The sequence below is a fragment of the Pseudophryne corroboree genome, chromosome 1 (genome assembly GCF_028390025.1).
Source record: "Pseudophryne corroboree isolate aPseCor3 chromosome 1, aPseCor3.hap2, whole genome shotgun sequence".
NCBI lineage: Eukaryota > Metazoa > Chordata > Amphibia > Anura > Myobatrachidae > Pseudophryne > Pseudophryne corroboree.
The window spans coordinates 436,429,121-436,449,903 of NC_086444.1; the positions used below are offsets into that span (position 1 = coordinate 436,429,121).

The 20,783-nt window shown below is 45.9% G+C and overlaps 1 protein-coding gene across 1 annotated transcript in view; it reads left to right on the plus strand.

Moving 5' to 3' along the window:
* LOC134970021 (olfactory receptor 6M1-like) overlaps positions 1 to 20,783 on the plus strand; it is a 63,504-nt gene that overhangs the window by 29,134 nt on the left and 13,587 nt on the right. Inside the window, exon 2 of the mRNA XM_063946155.1 lies at positions 18,759 to 18,898. Coding sequence (XP_063802225.1) covers positions 18,759 to 18,898 — 140 coding nt within the window. The remainder of the gene's footprint in view (positions 1 to 18,758; positions 18,899 to 20,783) is intronic.

Sequence of the window (20,783 nt, forward strand, 5' to 3'; positions counted from 1 at the left end):
TGGGGGTAATTTTGATCCTACGGTATTATTAACCTCAATAACATTAATTTTCACTCATTTCCAGTCTATTCTGAACACCTCACAATATTGTATTTAGGCCAAAAGGTTCCACCGAGGACGCTGGATGACTAAGCTAAGTGATCCAAGTGGGCGGCACAAACACCTGGCCCATCTAGGAGTGACACTGCAGTGTCAGACAGGATGTCACTTTAAAAAATTGGCCCCAAACATCACATGATGCAAAGATGAAAAAGAGGTGCAAGAGGTAGCTGGATGTCTAAGATAAGCGACCCAAGTGGGTGGCACAAACAACTGGCCCATCTAGGAGTAGCACTGCAGTGTCAGACAGGATGGCAGTTTTAAAAACTAGGCCCCAAAGAGCACATAATGCAAAAAAGAAATAGAGGTGCAATGAGGTTGCTGGGTGACTAAGCTAAGCGACCCAAGTGGGCGGCACAAACACCTGACCCATCTAGGAGTAGCACTGCAGTGGCAGACAGGATGGCAGTTTTAAAAACTAGGCCCTAAACAGCACATAAAGCAAAGAAAAAAAGAGGTGCAAGATGGAATTGTCCTTGGTATGTTGTATAAAACTATAAACAGGACATGCACACATTAACAAACCAATCATTTCAGAGACGGACTGCCACACGAATGTGGCTGAAATGATTGGTTTGCTTGGGCCCCCACAAAAAAAGAGCAATTAATCCCCCACCAAAAAAGAAGCAATTCATCTCTCCTTGCACAAACTGGCTCTACAGAGGCAAAATGTCATCCTCGTCCTCCGCTCCCTTACCCCTTTCAATGTGTACATCATCCTCCTCGCAGAGTATTAATTCGTCCCCACTGGAATACACCATCACAGGTCCCTATATACTTTCTGGAGGCAATTGCTGGTAAAGGTCTTCCTGGAGGAATTTATAATTCATTTTGATGAACATCATCTTCTCCACATTTTCTGGAAGTAACCTCCTACGACGATCACTGACAAGGTTATCGGCTGCACTAAATACTCTTTCAGAGTACACACTGAAATGGGGGCAACTTAGGTAAAGCCAGCTTGTGCAAGGGCCTCCAAATTGCCTATTTTTCCTGCCAGTATACATACGGACTGTCTGACATGCCTAATTGGATGCTGTCACCCATATAATCCTCCACCATTCTTTCAAAGGTGACAGCATCATATGCAGGGACAGTAGACATGTCAGTAATCGTTGGCAGCTCCTTCAGTCCAGACCAGATGTCCGCACTTGCTCCTGACTGCCCTGCATCACTGCCAGTGAATGGGCTCAGAAATGTTATCCTTTTCCTCGCAGCTCCAGTTGCCGGGGAAAATGAAGGAGGAGCTGTCGACAATTGTCTCACCAGCAGGTCTTTGAACCTCTGTAGGCTTAAAACCTAGGATCGCGCACGGTGGCCAAAATGTAGTGCTCTGATTTCAACAGATTGACCACCCTTGAATCCTGGCCTTTGCCCGTATCGTAGGTGGATGTATTGCGTTGAATGGCCTTTTGCTGTTCCTCCATCCTCTGAAGCATATAGAGTGTTAAATTCCACATCGTTACTACCTCTTGCTTCAGGTGATGGCAAGGCAGGTTCAGGAGTGTTTGATGGCGCTCCAGTCTTCGGCATGCGGTGGCTAAATGCTGAAAGTGGCCCACAATTTTTCGGGCCACCGACAGTATCTCCTGCATGCCCCTGTCTTTTTAAAAAAAATTCTGCACCACCAAATTAACTGTATGTGCAAAACATGGGACGTATTGGAATTTGCCCAGATGTAATGCACACACAATATTGGTATAGTTGTCCAATATCACAAATCCCCAAGAGAGTCTAAGTGTGGTAAGCCATTGTGCGATGATGTCCTTCAGTTTCCGTAAGAGGTTGTCAGCGGTATGCCTCTTACGGAAACCAGTGATACACAGCGTAGCCTGCCAACGAACGAGGTAGCATTTGTGAGATGCTGCTACTGGTGCTGCTGCTGTTGTTGCTGCGGGAAGCAATACATCTACCCAGTGGGCTGTCACAGTCATGTGGTCCTTAGTTTGCCCTGCTCCACTTGACCACATGTCCGTGGTTGAGTGGACACTGGGTACAGCCGCATTTTTCAGGACACTGAGGACACTTAATGTCCCTGTACAGTCCGGGAATAGCTTTTCTAGTGAAGTGTAATCTAGATGGGATTTGGTAGCGGGGACACACTACCTCCATCAATTGTCGAAATCCCACAGCACCAATGGCGGATACCGGATGCACGTCTAACACCAACATAGCTGTAAAGGTCTCAGTTATCCGCTTTGCAACAGGATGACTGCTGTCGTATTTCATATTCCTTGCAAAGGACTGTTGGACAGTCAATTGCTCAGTTGAAGTAGTACAAGTGGTGTTCTGACTTCCCCTCTGGGATGACCATCGACTCCCAGCAGCAACAACAGCAGCGGCAGCATCAGTAGTAGGCATACCACTAAAGGAACCTCCGGAGGAATCCCGTTAGAAGAGGACTCGTCAGTCATTCCAGTGACATGGCCTACAGGACTACTGATGTTCCTGACTGAGGAGGAAATTGACGTTGAGGGAGTTGGTGATATGGCTTGCAGGAGCTTGGGTACAAGAGGAAGAAGGGATTTAGGTGTCAGTGGACTGCTTACGCTCTTACCCAAAGTTTCTGAACTTGACAATGACTTCTGATGAATGAGCTGCAGGTGACATATAAGGGAAGATGTTCCTAGGTGTTAACGTCCTTACCCATACTTATTACGGATGGACAAAGGAAACACACAGCTTGACACCTGTTGTCCAGATTTGTGGAGAAATAATTCCACAGAGGTGGCTTTTCAGGCATTTTGTCCAGGCATGACAATGGGTTTATTCATCCCGGTATCCGTTCAGATTGTCGACCATGTTATGGTCGACAGTCATTTGGTCGACCACTATTGGTCGACATTGACATGGTCGACATGGACACATGGTCGACACATGAAAATGGTCGACACATGAAAGGTCACCACATGAAAAGGTCGACATGAGTTTAACTTTTTTTTCTTTTGGGGAACTTTTCCATACTTTACAATCCACGTGGACTACGATTGGAACGGTAATCTGTGCCAAGCGAAGCGTTAGTGGAGCAAAGGCACCATGCCCGAAGCATGGCGAGCGAAGCGAGCCATGCGAGGGGACGCGGTGCACTAATTGGGGTTCCCAGTCACTTTACGCAGAAAACGACACCAAAAAAAGTAAAAAAACTCATGTCGACCTTTTCATGTGTCGACCTTTCATGTGTCGAACATTTTCATGTGTCGACCATGTGTCCATGTCGACCATGTCAATGTCGACCAATAGTGGTCGACCTAATGACTGTCGACCATGGCATGGTCGACCATTCATACCGGACCCATTCATCCCACAGACAATAACTGTCTCCCCCGGTGCCTGATTTAAACAAACCACATCACCATCAGAATCCTGCTCGTCAACTTCCTCCTCAGTGCCAGCAACACCCATATCCTCATCCTGGTGTACTTCAACAGGGACATATTCAATTTGAATATTAGAAACTGGGCTGTGGATGTTCCTTTCAGCACTTGCAGAGGGCGTGCAAATGGTGGAAGAAGCCACCTCTTCCTGTCAAGTGGTGGGAAGGTCAGGCATCGCAACCGCCAACACACTTGGACTCTCTTTGGGGATTTGTGATACCATCTTAGAATGCACAGTTCTTTGCTGTGCTTTTGGCAGCTGAATTCTTATCATTTTTCTAGTGGGAGGATGAGGGCTTCCATCATCAGGTGAAGCTGAATCACTAGTCATGAACATAGGTCAGAGCCTTAGCCATTCCTTGCCACTCTGTGTCGTTAATGGCATATTGGCAAGTTTACGTTCCTCCTCAGACCATTTACATGTATTTTTTTGGGTCATTTTACTGAACTTTGTTTTTTTGGGATTTTACATGCCCTCTACTATGACATTGAGCATCAGACTTGGCAGACGATGTTGATGGCATTTCATAATCTATATCATGACTAGTGGCAGCAGCTTCAGCACTAGGAGGAAGTGGTTCTTGATCTTTCCCTATTTTATCCTCCAAATTTTTGATCTCCATTATTTTTCTGGAGTTGTATAACAATATGCGCCCCAGGAGAGCATACCTCTACACCACACAGGGCAAACCCTGTAAAAATTATTTGGATTAAATATTAATAACCCTTTTATTTGGAGTTATTATAATATACAGCACAGGAAAGCACCACTGAATTTATACAGTAGCACCACAGGACTGGACTTATACGGCAGTACCACTGAACTGGATTTATACAGCAGTACCAATGGATTTATTCGGCAGTACCACTGGACATATACAGCAGTATCACCAGGGCCAGCCCAAGCCTAAATTTTTTGGTAAGCGAAAATATATTTTGGCGCCCCTTAGTGGAATATATAGGGGCGTGGTTTCATGGGGAATAGGCGTGGCCACATAATTGTACCGATTCACATTACACCTTACAGTAGCATGTTACTCACATTTCACCTCACAGTAGCGTGTTACTCACATTACACCGCACAGTAGCGTGTTAATCACATTACACCGCACAGTAGCGTGTTGCTCACATTATACTGCACAGTAGCATGTTGCACACATTACACCGCACAGTAGCGTGTTAATCACATTACACCTCACAGTAGCGTGTTGCTCACATTACACTGCACAGTAGCGTGTTGCACACATTTAACTGCACAGTAGCGTGTTAATCATATTACACCGCACAGTAGCGTGTTGCTCACATTACAACGCACAGTAGCGTGTTGCTCACATTACACCGCACAGTATCGTGTTGCTCACACTACACCGCACAGTAGCGTGTTACTCACATTACACCTCACAGTAGTGTCCGCCGTCCGCGTGAAGCAGGGCAGGGAGTACATACTGCTTGACATACAGACTAGAGAGTGTGTGGTGTGAGAGGGGACAGAATCAACTGCTGTTGCTGCTGGCTGTTATTACATGCCTCTGTGCAAACTGCAGGTAAGCCTCTTCAGCTCCATGAGCTGAACGTTCAGCAGCCCTCACCCCTGGCTTGAACTGGCTTGTGCAGGAGCAGTGTGCTTATCCCAGTTCTATGCTGGGAGCTAGCTGCACAGGAATCACACCACAGCCCTCCCCCACGACCTCGGAACTCTGTTCACAGCACAGCCTAATAAATCACACATAGAGGCTGCCACTGCACCATCTCCATAACAGTACAGAGGGATCTTAACCTGCCCAGTGCAGAACTGCATAGAGTTTATTACAGATGGACTTTGCTAGTGGTGGGGGCGTGGACAGATTTAATCGCCCCCTTCCTCCTCCCTGTATCCGCTACTGAGAGCCGTCAGGACAGTCAGGCAGGTGGCTGTGGCACTGTGCATTGAGTGACGGTGACTCACTCACTGACAGCAGCGGCGCCCTCCACTGTCCGGCGCTCAACGCAGCTGCGTAGCCCGCGAATGCATCAGGCCGGCACTGAGTATCACTGGACTTTTACGGCAGTACAACTGGACTTATACAGCAGTATCACTGGACTTATATGGCAGTGCCACTTTACTTATACGGCAGTACCACTGGACTGGATTTATACGGCAGTACCACTGGACTTATACGGCAGTACCACTGCACTGAATTTATACTGCAGTACCACTGAATTTATATGGTAGTACCACTGGATTTATACGGCAGTACCACTGGACTGAATTTATATGGCAGTACCACTGGATTTATACGACAGTACCACTGGACATATATACGGCTGTACCACTGGACTTATATGGCAGTATCACTGGACTTATACGGCAGTATCACTGGACTTATACGGCAGTACCACTGGACTTATACGGCAGTACCACTGGACTTATACGGCAGTACCACTGGACTTGATGTATACGGCAGTACCACTGGACTTATACGGCAGTACCACTGGACTTATATGGCAGTACCACTGGACTTATATTGCAGTACCACTGGACTTATATTGCAGTACCACTGGACTTATATTGCAGTGCCACTGGACTTATACGGCAGTGCCACTGGACTTATACGGCAGTGCCACTGGACTTATACAGCAGCACAGGGTCACCACCACTGGACTGATGCAGGACAACACAGCAAAATTGCAATGGACTGAACTTACTGTATACAGCAACACTTGACATATGACAGCAGAGGACACCACCACTGTGACTGGACTGATGCAGCACAAGACACCACCAATGGACTGGACTTATACAGCAACACTGGACATATCGCAGCAGAGCACACCACCTCTGTGACTGGACTGATGCAGCACAAGACACCACCACTGGACTGATGCAGCACAATACAGCACCACTGGACTTGACTTATACAGCAGCACTGGATATATTGCAGCAGAGGACACCACCACTGTAACTGGACTGATGCAGCACAAGACACCACCACTGGCCTGATGCAGCACAAGACTGCACTTGAATGACACACATAAGACAGAGCAGGTCGCCACACCACTTTCCCGCACAGACACTGAGGAGAGAGACATGTCCTATCGCTAGACTCTCCAGGACTGTAGTGAAAATGGCGGCGATGCGCAGCTCCTTATGTGGAATCCAAAACACGCGAGAATTCGACAGTGGGATGATGACGTTTTGTCTCATTCTGGTTTCCGAGTCTGGCGGGAAGTCCCGAGCCGGACTCAGATCCGGGCTCGGGACGTGATGTTTGGTAGGGTTAGGTTCTCAGAGAACCGAACCTGCTCATGCCTACTAAAAACACATATTACCAGTAGGGTGGAAAAGTTCAAAAAAGTACTGGTTTACATGGCCAAATGACAACAGAGAAAACAGTTCATTACAAGGTTATTTTACCCTCATACAAACGCTCCCATCACTGCCCATGCTGAAACAGCAAATCTCTTTGTTGTTTTTTATGACTCCTTTTCATATGCAGACTCAAATCTGACCAATTCTTTCCTTGGAAAGGCGAGATTGTCAAAACTGCTGACCCAGCAGACTAAGAGCTAGATGCATCATCGCATGGAAAGTGATAAAATGGGGAGTGAAAAAGTACTAGCCAATCAGGTACCACCTGCCATGTAACAAGCTGTGTTTGAAAAATGGCAGTTAGGAGCTGATTGGCTGGTACTTTTTCACTCTCCATTTTATCACTTTCCAAGCGATGATGCATCTGGCCCTAAGGCAAAAATGAATTAAGCCTAATAAAGTGATAAAGTGGAGACTGAGAAAGTACCAGCCAACCAGATCCTAACTGCCATGTTACAGGATGAGTTTAAAAACTGACAGTTTGGAGCTGATTGGTTGGTACTTTAAAGGCTGATATACACGGGAGAGATGTGTGCTGAGCGAACCGCTCAGCACACATCTCTCCCAACTCTCAGCACAGCACGTTGTGTGCTGAGTGATGCGGGGGAGGACCGGGGGGGGGGCGTTTATTTCACCCAGCGGGTGAAATGAGCGACGTGCTAGATTGGTCAATCTAGCACCAGCGATAGCGATGCGCGGGGCTGCACATCACTATCGCTGTGAGGGGTACACACGAATGATCTGTGCTTAAAATCTAAGCAATCTAGTCAGATTGCTTAGATTTTAAGCATGGATCTCTCCGTGAGTACCCCCTTAACACTCTTTATCTGCCTCCACTTTATCACATTGTAAGGCTTAATACATTTGGGCCTGAGGTCCTTAATGATTCCATCTCAGAGGTGGAGGTCTAGAATTTGATTAATTATTTGCATTTGAATAAATCTCCTTAACAATATCTTTCAAAAGATTCATGTTGAGCTTGTTTATCCCTATTTTAATGACACTTACAACCATCTTATATTTAGAGCCAAAATTAAAAAAATGATTTACAGTATATTCAATATCATAAAAATATAACTTAATCAAATGTCTCATATAATTTATCATCAATTTCAGAAAAGTGGAATGTTTTGCACAACAAGCAGGAGCATACAGGTGGCCAGAATAGCAGCAATGAGCAATAGATTACTGTTGAAAGTAGTGATGTGCACCGGACATTTTTCGGGTTTTGTGTTTTGGTTTTGGATTCGGTTCCGCGGCCGTGTTTTGGATTCGGACGCGTTTTGGCAAAACCTACCTGAAATTTTTTGTCGGATTCGGGTGTGTTTTGGATTCGGGTTTTTTTTTACAAAAACCCCTCAAAAACAGCTTAAATCATAGAATTTGGGGGTCATTTTGATCCCATAGTATTATTAACCTCAATAACCATAATTTCCACTCATTTCCAGTCTATTCTGAACACCTCACACCTCACAATATTATTTTTAGTCCTAAAATTTGCACCAAGGTCGCTGGATGACTAAGCTAAGCGACCCAAGTGGCCGACACAAACACCTGGCCCATCTAGGAGTGGCACTGCAGTGTCAGACAGGACGGCACTTCAAAAAAATAGTCCCCAAACAGCACATGAAGCAAAGAAAAAAAGAGGCGCAATGAGGTAGCTGTGTGACTAAGCTAAGCGACCCAAATGGCCGACACAAACACCTGGCCCATCTAGGAGTGGCACTGCAGTGTCAGACAGGATGGCACTTCAAAAAAATAGTCCCCAAACAGCACATGATGCAAAGAAAAATGAGGTGCACCAAGGTCGCTGGATGGCTAAGCTAAGTGACCCAAGTGTCCGACACAAACACCTGGCCCATCTAGGAGTGGCACTGCAGTGTCGGACAGGATGGCACTTCAAAAAAATAGTCCCCAAACAGCACATGATGCAAAGAAAAAAAGAGGCGCAATGAGGTAGCTGTGTGACTAAGCTAAGCAACCCAAGTGGCCGACACAAACACCTGGCCCATCTAGGAGTGGCACTGCAGTTTTCTAGCGAGAGGATGAGTGCTTCCATCCTCATGTGAAGCTGAACCACTAGCTATGAACATAGGCCAGGGCCTCAGCCGTTCCTTGCCACTCCGTGTCGTAAATGGCAAATTGGCAAGTTTACGCTTCTCCTCAGACGCTTTTAATTTTAATTTTTGGGTCATTTTACTGAACTTTTGTTTTTTGGATTTTACATGCTCTCTACTATGACATTGGGCATCGGCCTTGGCAGACGACGTTGATGGCATTTCATCGTCTCGGCCATGACTAGTGGCAGCAGCTTCAGCACGAGGTGGAAGTGGATCTTGATCTTTCCCTATTTTACCCTCCACATTTTTGTTCTCCATTTTTTAATGTGTGGAATTATATGCCAGTATCAATAGCAATGGCCTACTACTATATATACTGCGCACAACTGAAATGCACCACAGGTATGGATGGATAGTATACTTGACGACACAGAGGTAGGTAGAGCAGTGGCCTTCTGTACCGTCCTGCTATATATTATATACTGGTGGTCAGCAAACTGTGCAAAACTGAAATGCACCACAGGTATGGATGAATAGTATACTTGACGACACAGAGGTAGGTAGAGCAGTGGCCTACTGTACCGTACAGCTATATATTATATACTGGTGGTCAGCAAAATTATGCACTGTACTCCTACTATATACTACAATGCAGCACAGATATGGAGCGTTTTTCAGGCAGAGGACGTATAATACTGGTGGTCACTGGTCAGCAAAACTCTGCACTGTACTCCTCCTATATAGTACTGGTGGTCCCCAGTCCCCACAATAAAGCAGTGTGAGCACAGATATATGCAGGGCCGGCAACAGAAATGTTCGGGCCCGGTACACTGATACTTCTCGGGCCCCCTCAACCCCCCATAATCACCCCCACTTTATAGCAGAGAGCGTTTTTTTATATATATATATATATATATATATATATATCTACATACATACATGTACATGTTTTACTATTGGGATGCCCGTCTCCTCGAAGCCGGTAGGGACAGACAAGTAAGTCAGGGCCAGCGAAACGTCATGACGACAATGAAGCATGGACTGCAAGACCGGACCAAATTACTGAGTAACCTAGAGGGCAGGGACAGTTTTAGACCAATAGGCCCTACACATTAGGCGATATAACTGAACATTATGAATGTTCTCATTCATTAATGAACGAAAAACTCATTCATATTGTTCAGTATGTAGGCACCAACAATGAACGATGCGCGGCCCCGCACTCTTTCATCGTTGGTGGCGGGTAGCTTATGCATGCAAGCCAATATGGACAATCTCGTCCATATTAGCTTGCACTGCTATGGAGCCTGGTGGAAACCGGAAACTTCATTCCCCTCGTTACTGCCCCCGCCGCCGGGTCGCCTGACGCTCGTATCGGCTGTCAGGCAGCTCGGCAGCGGGTCGCCGAGTGTGTAGGGCCCTTAAGTGGAGCACAAAGCAAAAAATTCCTATGGTAGGGGGTGGCCTGTTAAAGCTCCACACTGAGAGACATGCTGGCAATGGTAGTTACACTGCCACATAACACCATGCCAAGTGTACAGTAAACAATCAGGCTAGGGCTACTATTCCCACAGCTAGGTACTCACAGGGTGGTGGTCTGGTGGAGCAATGCTCCCATAGGGAGGGTCTTGTAGGTATCCAGTCCGCTGCACACCACTTTCCCATCTCAGCTCTGCCCGTGCCCTGGTGTCTCTAATCCTGCTTACAGCTGGGGGATGGGCAGAGCGCAGGCCGCGGACAGCACAGCTGCTGCCACTGATCTAGTCTATCTGTGCTGCTGCTGGCTGGGTAGTGGGAGCAATCAGGGGCGGCCTGCTGCTGCCATAATCTAGTCTCGGGCTGCGAAGGGTCGGCAGCTGGGCGCCGTTTAGCGAGTGGGGGCAGTGTGGGGGTCTCTGTGCTGGGAGCGCAGCCAGAGGTCCGTGCTGCCGATGTCTTCCTGTGGCTCCTGGGTGGGACGGGAGAGGCCTCCTGAACCCTCCCACATTACGGGCATGCTGCTTGTGGAAGGTGAGTGCGCGGCAGCAGATTGACGGCACTGGCGGGGTCACAGCGTGATTGCCCTGCTATCTTTCCCGCGGGAGGGAAAGATAGAGTCGCCTTGGTGACGCCTGTAAAGTGTTTTCCTTACCCTCGCCCTCGGGGCCCCCCAGAACCTTGGGGCCCGGTAAGTATGTCCCCTTTGTCCCCCCCTGTCGCCGGGCCTGGATATATGCAGCACACTGAGCACAGATATGGAACATTTTTCAGGCAGAGAACGTATAAAACTGGTGGTCACTGGTCAGCAAAACTCTGCTCTGTACTCCGCCTATATAATACTGGTGGTCCCCAGTCCCTACAATAAAGCAGTGTGAGCACAGATATATGCAGCACACTGATCACAGATATGGAGCGTTTTTCAGGCAGAGAACGTATAATACTGGTGGTCACTGGTCAGCAAAACTCTGCACTGTACTCCTCCTATATAATACTGCTGGTCCCCAGTCCCCACAATAGAGCAGTGTGAGCACAGATATATGCAGCACACTGAGCACAGATATGGAGCGTTTTTCAGGCAGAGAATGTATAATACTGGTGGTCACTGGTCAGCAAAACTCTGCACTGTACTCCTCCTATATAATACTGCTGGTCCCCAGTCCCCACAATAAAGCAGTGTGAGCACTGATAGATGCAGCACACTGAGCACAGATATGGAGCGTTTTTCAGGCAGAGAACGTATAATACTGGTGGTCACTGGTCAGCAAAACTCTGCACTGTACTCCTCCTATATAATACAGCTGCTCCCCAGTCCCCACAATAAAGCAGTGTGAGCACAGATATATGCAGCACACTGAGCACAGATATGGAGCGTTTTTCAGGCAGAGAACGTATAATACTGGTGGTCACTGGTCAGCAAAACTCTGCACTGTACTCCTCCTATATAATACAGCTGGTCCCCAGTACCCACAATAAAGCAGTGTGAGCACAGATATATGCAGCACACTGAGCACAGATATGGAGCATTTTTCAGGCAGAGAACGTATAATACTGGTGGTCACTGGTCAGCAAAACTCTGCACTGTACTCCTCCTATATAATATTGCTGGTTCCCAGTCTCCACGATAAAGCAGTGTGAGCACAGATACATGCAGCACACTGAGCACAGATATGGAGCGTTTTTCAGGCAGCGAACGTATAATACTGGTGGTCACTGGTCAGCAAAACTCTGCACTGTACTCCTCCTATATAATACTGCTGGTCCCCAGTCCCCACAATAAAGCAGTGAGGACAGATATTTGCCGCCACCTGAATAAAACTGAGAGGACGCCAGCCACGTCCTCTCACTATAATTTCCAATGCACGAGTGAAAAATGGCGGCTCCTTATATAGAATCCGAATCTCGCGATAATACGACAGCGGGATGATGACGTTCGGGCGCGCTCGGGTTAACCGAGCAAGGCGGGAAGATTCGAATCTGCCTCGGAACCGTGTAAAATGGGTGAAGTTCGTGGGGGTTCGGATTCCAAGGAACCGAACCTTCTCATCACTAGTTGAAAGACATCCTAAACCTCAACATTCCTGGACCCCGGGTAAGTAAACTCTGGAGATAGGAAGTAATGTGATATTCCACTAAACAATACAGTTTGTGTGGTGTTGTGCTTTAATATACAATATTTGCTGGCAACGGAAAAGCTCTGCATATACTGTAGGCTTGTGAACATCTGTTGACAGCAGTTTGTACCTAATGTTCATTTGTTAAATGTCTGTGGTGATTAACAGTTCACATACAGTACATAACCAAATTCTTACTTGTGATATGGTTCAGGTACACTGATATTTCTGGGTGGGTTCTGTTTTCTGGATACACCCAAACTTGCCATTTCCGAGCACCATCTCTGGCTTCCTGCCAGGTTTGGTTTTCAAAACGAGGCAAAACGTCATCTTTCCGATTTCAGATATCACATATTTTGGATTCCATAAAAGTACCTCCCTCGATGATTCAGGTGCTAATTCAAATAGGGTATGAGGCTGTGGGCCTCACTGTCTGACTTTAAAAAATAAAAAAGTTATATGGCACAATAAAAAAGAGGAGGGGAGGCATAGCTGTATACATATGTATAGTGTATATGTATATATATATATATATCAGAATGGGTGGATGGTTATTTTGGCGGATCGCTCTATTACTACCTTGTGAACCTAAGTTCTTACTGTTTGTTTTTAAAACAAGGTATCTTCCTTATGTGTGATGTGAGTATGATGCGAGTTCCTTTTGACCTATTTTTGAGTACACTCAAAGGAATCTTATGCATATGTATGCATTAAAATCATTTAATAAAACAAGTTTAAAACAATTCACAAATGTTGTACATGTGAAATTTTCTTATACACAGTAAAAAAACACCCTTCGGTGTAAACATATGAAAGAATTGGCCAATTGCCACATAATTCTGTTTGAGATAACAAATGATAAAAAAAGTTTTCACTTAATGCATTTCATCTGTGGCGACCTCTTCAGGGGTGTTAGTTTTGAATGATTAGATTTTCATATCCAGATGACATGAACAATGTAATCAATTTAAATAATCTAGTGATACTTTGAAGTTTCTTACAGCAAATTCCAAATCATAAAGCCAGGTTGATTTCATTTATACCTAAGCTACTGCATAGTCACCAGGACTCCTGCTTTACTTAATAGCCACCTTTTTTGTTGACCAAACTCTGGTTTCAGTCCCCAGGGCCCTGGAATTAAAAGCTGCCCAACAGTGAAGTTCAATGGTTTTAATTTGGGTGCTATAGTTGCTAGTGGTATCTGTCCTCATTGTGCAGTCAGGAGTCCAAGTGAAAACTACTTTTTCACTTGGACTCCTTACAGCACACTGAGGACTAAGACCACAGTGTCATTAAAAAAAAAATAAAAAAAAATTGTGTGTTGTTTGGGGTCAGGCATTGTGTTGTAAAATAATGTTCATTAGGTGCCACCATTACAAGAAGCACTGTGAGTCGCGGTGTATAAAAAAACAAAAACAAATTGTGCGTGTTGATCAGGTTCAGGCATGGGCCCTCATTCCAAGTTGATCGCTCACTAGCTACTTTTTGCAGCCGTGCACACACATAGTCGCCGCCCATAGGAGAGAGTATTTTTGCTTTGCAAGTGTGCAATCGCATATGCAGCCGAGTGGGATGAAATTTTTTTTTGCAGTTTCAGAGTAGGTCTCAATTTACTCAGCCCTTGCGATCACTTCAGCTTGTCTGGTCCTGGATTTCACGTCAGACGCCCACCCTGCAAACGCCTGGACATGCCTGCGGTTTCCCTACCACTCCCAGAAAATGGTCAGTTGACACCCATAAACGCCCTCTTTCTGTCAATCTCCTTGCGATCGGCTGTGCGAATGGATTCACCACAAGAAGCATTGCACAGCATCGATGCTGTTTGTACCCGTATGACATGCATGTGCATTGTGGTCCATACACATGCGCAGTAGTAACCTGATCGATGTGCTGCGAAAATCGTCAGCGTGCGATCAACTCGGAATGACCCCCATTGTGTTATAAAATAATGTTCATTAGGTGTTACCATTATTAGAAGTGCTGTGAGTCATAGTGTATAAAAAAGTAAATACATTTGTGTGTGTTGATCAGGTTTATCATCAACCTCCTTATTAATGATCAGAGGCAGTACTTCCAAAAATATTGGTTTTTGGGTGCCCAAATAAACTAAACACTTCAGTGACAAAAAAGACAACTTCTGTCACTGAAGTGCTTGGTTTGGTATACTGTGAATGTCCTTTTACTATACAACATGAAAGGTGGGTGATAGGGCCCAAGGATAATGACATCTTGTACCACTTTTCTTTTCATTTGAGGGGTCATTGGTGAGTTTTTTTGCACAAACAAACATTACTAATTTCTAAATATTTTTAATAAAAATAACTGCTGTGTGTTTGTGCCGCAGCTCTGTTGCTTGGTTTAGCCAGCCAGCCAGGCTTTTGCCATATTGGTGAACAATATTGTGAGCTGTGACATTGTCAAAATTGACTGGAAATTACTGAAATGTTATTGTGGTTAATAATATTGCAGGAAAAAGAAAAGGCCCAAATTAAATGATTTTAACTGTATTAGCAATTAAAAAACAATCTGGATTCAAAACCAAAACATGTGAGGGTGTTTTTGCCAAAAAAGGAAAAGAAAACCAAAACACTTAGGGGTAAATTTACTAACATTCGTAATTTTCGGGAAAAGGTCAAAGTTCAATCACGAATGACATCGAAAGTGTAAAACTGCAACTTTTTGAATTGATTACGACTAATTTACTAAGCTGTCGTATTCGGGTTTTTCTTTTGTTCCGATGTCGATGTCATTCGTGGTTTTTTTTCTATTTTTACGGCAGTGATTAGCAAAACACTGCCGACTTTTTTACAATGAATCTCGGCCGGATCTGTGTGATCCGTGCTGGGGTTCATTTATTTTGTTTTTTTTAAATTAAACACTGTAAAATATTTTAAAAAAAATTGCGTGGGGTCCCCCCTCCTAAGCATAACCAGCCTTGGGCTCTTTGAGCCGATCCTGGTTGCAGAAATATGGGAAAAAAAATGACAGGGGTTCCCCCATATTTAAGCAACCAGCATCGGGCTCTGCGCCTGGTCCTGGTTCCAAAAATACGGGGGACAAAAAGAGTAGGGGTCCCCCGTATTTTTAAAACCAGCACCGGGCTCCACTAGCTGGACAGATAATGCCACAGCCGGGGGTCACTTTTATCTAATGCCCTGCGGCCGTGGCATCAAAAATCCAACTAGTCACCCCTGGCCGGGGTACCCTGGGGGAGTGGGGACCCCTTCAATCAAGTCCCAGCAAGCCTCCCCCGCATGCTGGTACTTGGAGAACCACAAGTACCAGCATGCGGCGGAAAAACGGGCCCGCTGGTACCTGTAGTACTACTACTAAAAAAATACCCAAAAAAACACAAGACACACACACCGTGAAAGTATAATTTTATTACATACATACACACATACATACATACATACTTACCTTATGTTCCCACGCAGGTCGGTCCTCTTCTCCAGTAGAATCCAAGGGGTACCTGTTGAAGAAATTATACTCACGAGATCCAGGGGTCCAGGCTCCTCGGGGAATCCAGGTGTAATCCACGTACTTGAAAAAAATAACAAAACGCTGACCCGAGCCACGAACTAAAAGGGGACCCATGTTTGCACATGGATCCCCTTTTCCCGACTGCCAGAAAACCCACTCTGACTTCTGTCTAAGTGGGTTTCCTCAGCCAATCAGGGAGTGCCACGTTGTAGCACTCTCCTGATCGGCTGTGTGCTCCTGTACTGAATGACAGGCAGCACACGGCAGTGTTACAATGTAGCGCCTATGCGCTCCATTGTAACCAATGCTGGGAACTTTCTGCTCAGCGGTGACGTCACTTTAGGTCAACCGCAGGGCAGAAAGTTCCCAGCATTGGTTACAATGGAGCACATAGGCGCTACATTGTAACACTGCCGTGTGCCGCCTGTCAGACAGTACAGGAGCACACAGCCGATCAGGAGAGTGCTACAACGTAGCACTCCCTGATTGGCTGAAGAAACCCACTTAGACATCAGTCAGAGTGGGTTTCTGGCATTCGGGGAAAGGAGTCCCATGTGAAAACATGGGGCCCCTTTCAGTTCGTGGCTCGGCTTTCCGTTTTCTTATTTTATGCAAGTACGTGGATTACAAATGGATGCCCCGAGGACCCTGGGACCCGCGATCTGGTGAGTAGAATTTATTCAACAGGTACCCCTTGGATTCTACTGGAGAAGAGGACCGACCTGCGTGGGAACATAAGGTAAGTATGTTTGTATGTTTGTGTGCATGTATGTAATAAATCTTTACTTTCACGGTGTGTGTGTCTTGTCTTTTTTTGGGTATTTTTTTAGTAGTAGTACTACAGGTACCAGCGGGCCCGTTTTTCCGTCGCATGCTGGTACTTGTGGTTCTCCAAGTACCAGCATGCGGGGGAGGCTTGCTGGGCCTTGTAGTACTGCTACTAAAAACAATATCTTTTCATTATCACAAAAGGCTATCAGCCTCCCCATCCGCAGCCCATTGGATGGGGGGGAGACAGCCTCGGGCTTCACCCCTGGCCCTTGGGTGGCTGGGGGGGGGACCCCTTGATTGAAGGGGTCCCCACTCCCCCAGGGTACCCCGGCCAGGGGTGACTAGTTGGATTTTTGATGCCACGGCCGCAGGGCACTATATCAAAGTGACCCCCGGCTGTGGCATTATCTGTCCAGCTAGTGGAGCCCGGTGCTGGTTTTAAAAATACGGGGGACCCCTACTCTTTTTGTCCCCCGTATTTTTGGAACCAGGACCAGGCGCAGAGCCCGATGCTGGTTGCTTAAATATGGGGGAACCCCTGTCAATTTTTTCCCCATATTTCTGCAACCAGGATCGGCTCAAAGAGCCCGAGGCTGGTTATGCTTAGGAGGGGGGACCCCACGCAATTTTTTTTAATAAAATAACAACTTTCCCACCCCTTCCCACTGATATACATGCACGGATCTCATGGATCCCTGCATGCCTATCCAATCACGGAAAAAAAAAGCAGGTCTGTTTTTTTTAAGCACTTTTTTACGAGTTGTAATTTTTCACGGCAGTGTTTGTTTTTTTTTTGCTTTGCACTTCTTAGTAAATTACCGAGATTCATACTTAAACAGCCGCGTTTTGACCGATGGTGTATTCATTCGTAATTTTTTTCTTGGACTTGCAAATATTACGAATGCCCTCATCACTGCCGTGATTATTGCTTAGTAAATTACCGAGATGACACTTTGATGAAAAAACGGCATCTTGGTCAAAATCGGGAGCTTAGTAAATTTACCCCTTAGAGTGTTTCCGGCAAAACCAGAACCAAACCCAAGACCAGTTGTAAGTTTTGTAATAATAAATAATGAACTATGGTGGTCATTCAGAGTTGATCACACGTAGCAACTTTTTGCTGCTCATGCGATCAACTTGACGCCGCCTATGGGGGAGTGTATTTTAGCATAGCAGGGCTGCAATCGCTTGTGCAGCCCTGCTATGTAAAAAAAGTTTCCTGCAAAACAAGACCAGGGACAGACCTACTTACCCTGTGCGAAGGATCCAGCGATAAAGGTCCCGGGATTACGTCAGACATCCGCCCTCCAAACATCTGGACATACCTGTGTTCGGCTCTCCATGCCCAGAAAATGGTGAGTAGACACCCCGAAACGACTCCTCCATGTCAATCTTCCTGTGATCGTGCTAGCAATCACTTTCTTCTTTGTTCTGGCCGCTGCCCAGGCAACGAAGTGCATGCGCAATGCGGCCGCCGCGCATGCTCTGTTCCGACCCGTTCGCACGGCAGCAAAGAACCACTGCGTAAGTTACCTTGTCTGTGACTTCACTTTTATTGTTGATTTATTATTATTATTATTATTATTATTATTATTATTATTATATTTTTGATGATAGATTTGTTTACATTTTCTGAATTAGAAAAAGTATGAAAAATACCAAATTATTAAAACCACTAACTAGAGCAGGATTGTCAAACTCGTGGCCCTCAGGCCACATGTGGCCCCTACTGCATCCTTTTGCAGGCCTTGCTTGCAGAGAGGGCAGGAGAGCACTGCATGCACCTCTCCTGCTTCTCAGTCCGATCTCCTGCGGCAGCATAGGTATCTCATATGTGTATCACTCACCCATTGTTCTTGGCACGCGCGGCGAAGGCACACAGAACTACCAAGACATTATACCTTCTTGCACCACTGCATTAAGGTAAATGTTTTCTTCATGATACTTGACATCTCTTTGATTATACATTGTGTTTTTTGTCTAAAAAAAATCCTTTGAAAATTGCATATAAGACTCTTTCTTTTTCTTGCAGCCCACACAAGACTTAGACCTTGCCTTTATTATTCAGCCCAGTTGGGATTTTGAGTTTGACATGCCTGAACTAGAAGGTCAAGAAAAGGAGCAGGGGACAATAACGGTAACAAACAAGGCGATGACTGTGCAAATTATACAGTGTGTTTTGGATAGAGTGCTGTTTGGATACAGTGTGGGTCGGATACAGTGCGGGATATATTACTGGTTGGATACAGTGTGGGATACAGTGCCTGTTGGAAACAGTGCAGGTTGGGTACAGTGTGGGTTTAATTAGTGATGAGCGGGTTCGGTTCCTTGGAAACCGAACCCCCCCGAACTTCACCCATTTTACATGGGTTCGAGGCATACTCAGATTCTCTCGTTTGGCTCGGTTAATCCGAGCGCGCCCGAACGTCATCATCCTGCTGTCGGATTCTCGCGAGATTCGGATTCTATATAAGCAACCGCGCGTCGCCGCCATTTTCACTCGTGCATTGGAAATGTTAGGGAGAGGACGTGGCTGGCGTCCTCTCCGTTTATTAATAATATTTGTGGCTGTGCTGCTTATTGCTTAATTGTGGGGACTGGGGAGCAGCAGTATTATATAGGAGGAGTACAGTGCAGAGTTTTGCTGACCAGTGACCACCAGTATACGTTGTCTGCCTGAAAAACACTCCATATCTGTGCTCAGTGTGCTGCATATATCTGTGCTCACACTGCTTAATTGTGGGGACTGGGGAGCAGCTGTATTATATAGGAGGAGTACAGTGCAGAGTTTTGCTGACCAGTGACCACCAGTATACGTTGTCTGCCTGAAAAACACTCCATATCTGTGCTCAGTGTGCTGCATATATCTGTGCTCACACTGCTTAACTGTGGGGACTGGGGAGCAGCTGTATTATAAAGGAGGAGTACAGTGCAGAGTTTTGCTGACCAGTGACCGCCAGTATACGTTGTCTGCCTGAAAAACACTCCATATCTGTGCTCAGTGTGCTGCATATATCTGTGCTCACACTGCTTAATTGTGGGGACTGGGGAGCAGCTGTATTATATAGGAGGAGTACAGTGCAGAGTTTTGCTGACCAGTGACCACCAGTATACGTTGTCTGCCTGAAAAACACTCCATATCTGTGCTCAGTGTGCTGCATATATCTGTGCTCACACTGCTTTATTGTGGGCACTGGGGACCACCAGTATATTATATAGGAGGAGTACAGTGCAGAGTTTTGCTGACAGTGACAACCAGTATATATAGCAGTACGGTACGGAAGGCCACTGCTCTACCTACCTCTGTGTCGTCAAGTATACTATCCATCCATACCTGTGGTGCATTTCAGTTGTGCGCAGTATATATAGTAGTAGGCCATTGCTATTGATACTGGCATATAATTCCACACATTAAAACATGGAGAACAAAAATGTGGAGGTCAAAATAGGGAAAGATCAAGATCCACTTCCACCTCGTGCTGAAGCTGCTGCAACTAGTCATGGCCGAGACGATGAAATGCCATCAACGTCGTCTGCCAAGGCCGATGCCCAATGTCATAGTAGAGAGCATGTAAAATCCAAAAAACAAAAGTTCAGTAAAAGGACCCAAAAATCAAAATTTAAAGCGTCTGACGAGAAGCGTAAACTTGCCAATATGCCATTTACGACACGGAGTGGCAAGGAACGGCTGAGGCCCTGGCCTATGTTCATGGCTAGTGGTTCAGATTCACATGAGGATGGAAGCACTCATCCTCTCGCTAGAAAAATGAAAAGACTTAAGCTGGCAAAAGCACAGCAAAGAACTGTGCGTTCTTCTAAATCACAAATCCCCAAGGAGAGTCCAATTGTGTCGGTTGCGATGCCTGACCTTCCCAACACTGGACGGGAAGAGCTTGCGCCTTCCACCATTTGCACGCCCCCTGCAAGTGCTGGAACGAGCACCCGCAGTCCTGTTCCTGATAGTCAAATTGAAGATGTCACTGTTGAAGTACACCAGGATGAGGATATAAGTGTGGCGCTGGCGCAGAGGAGGAAATTGACAAGGAGGATTCTGATG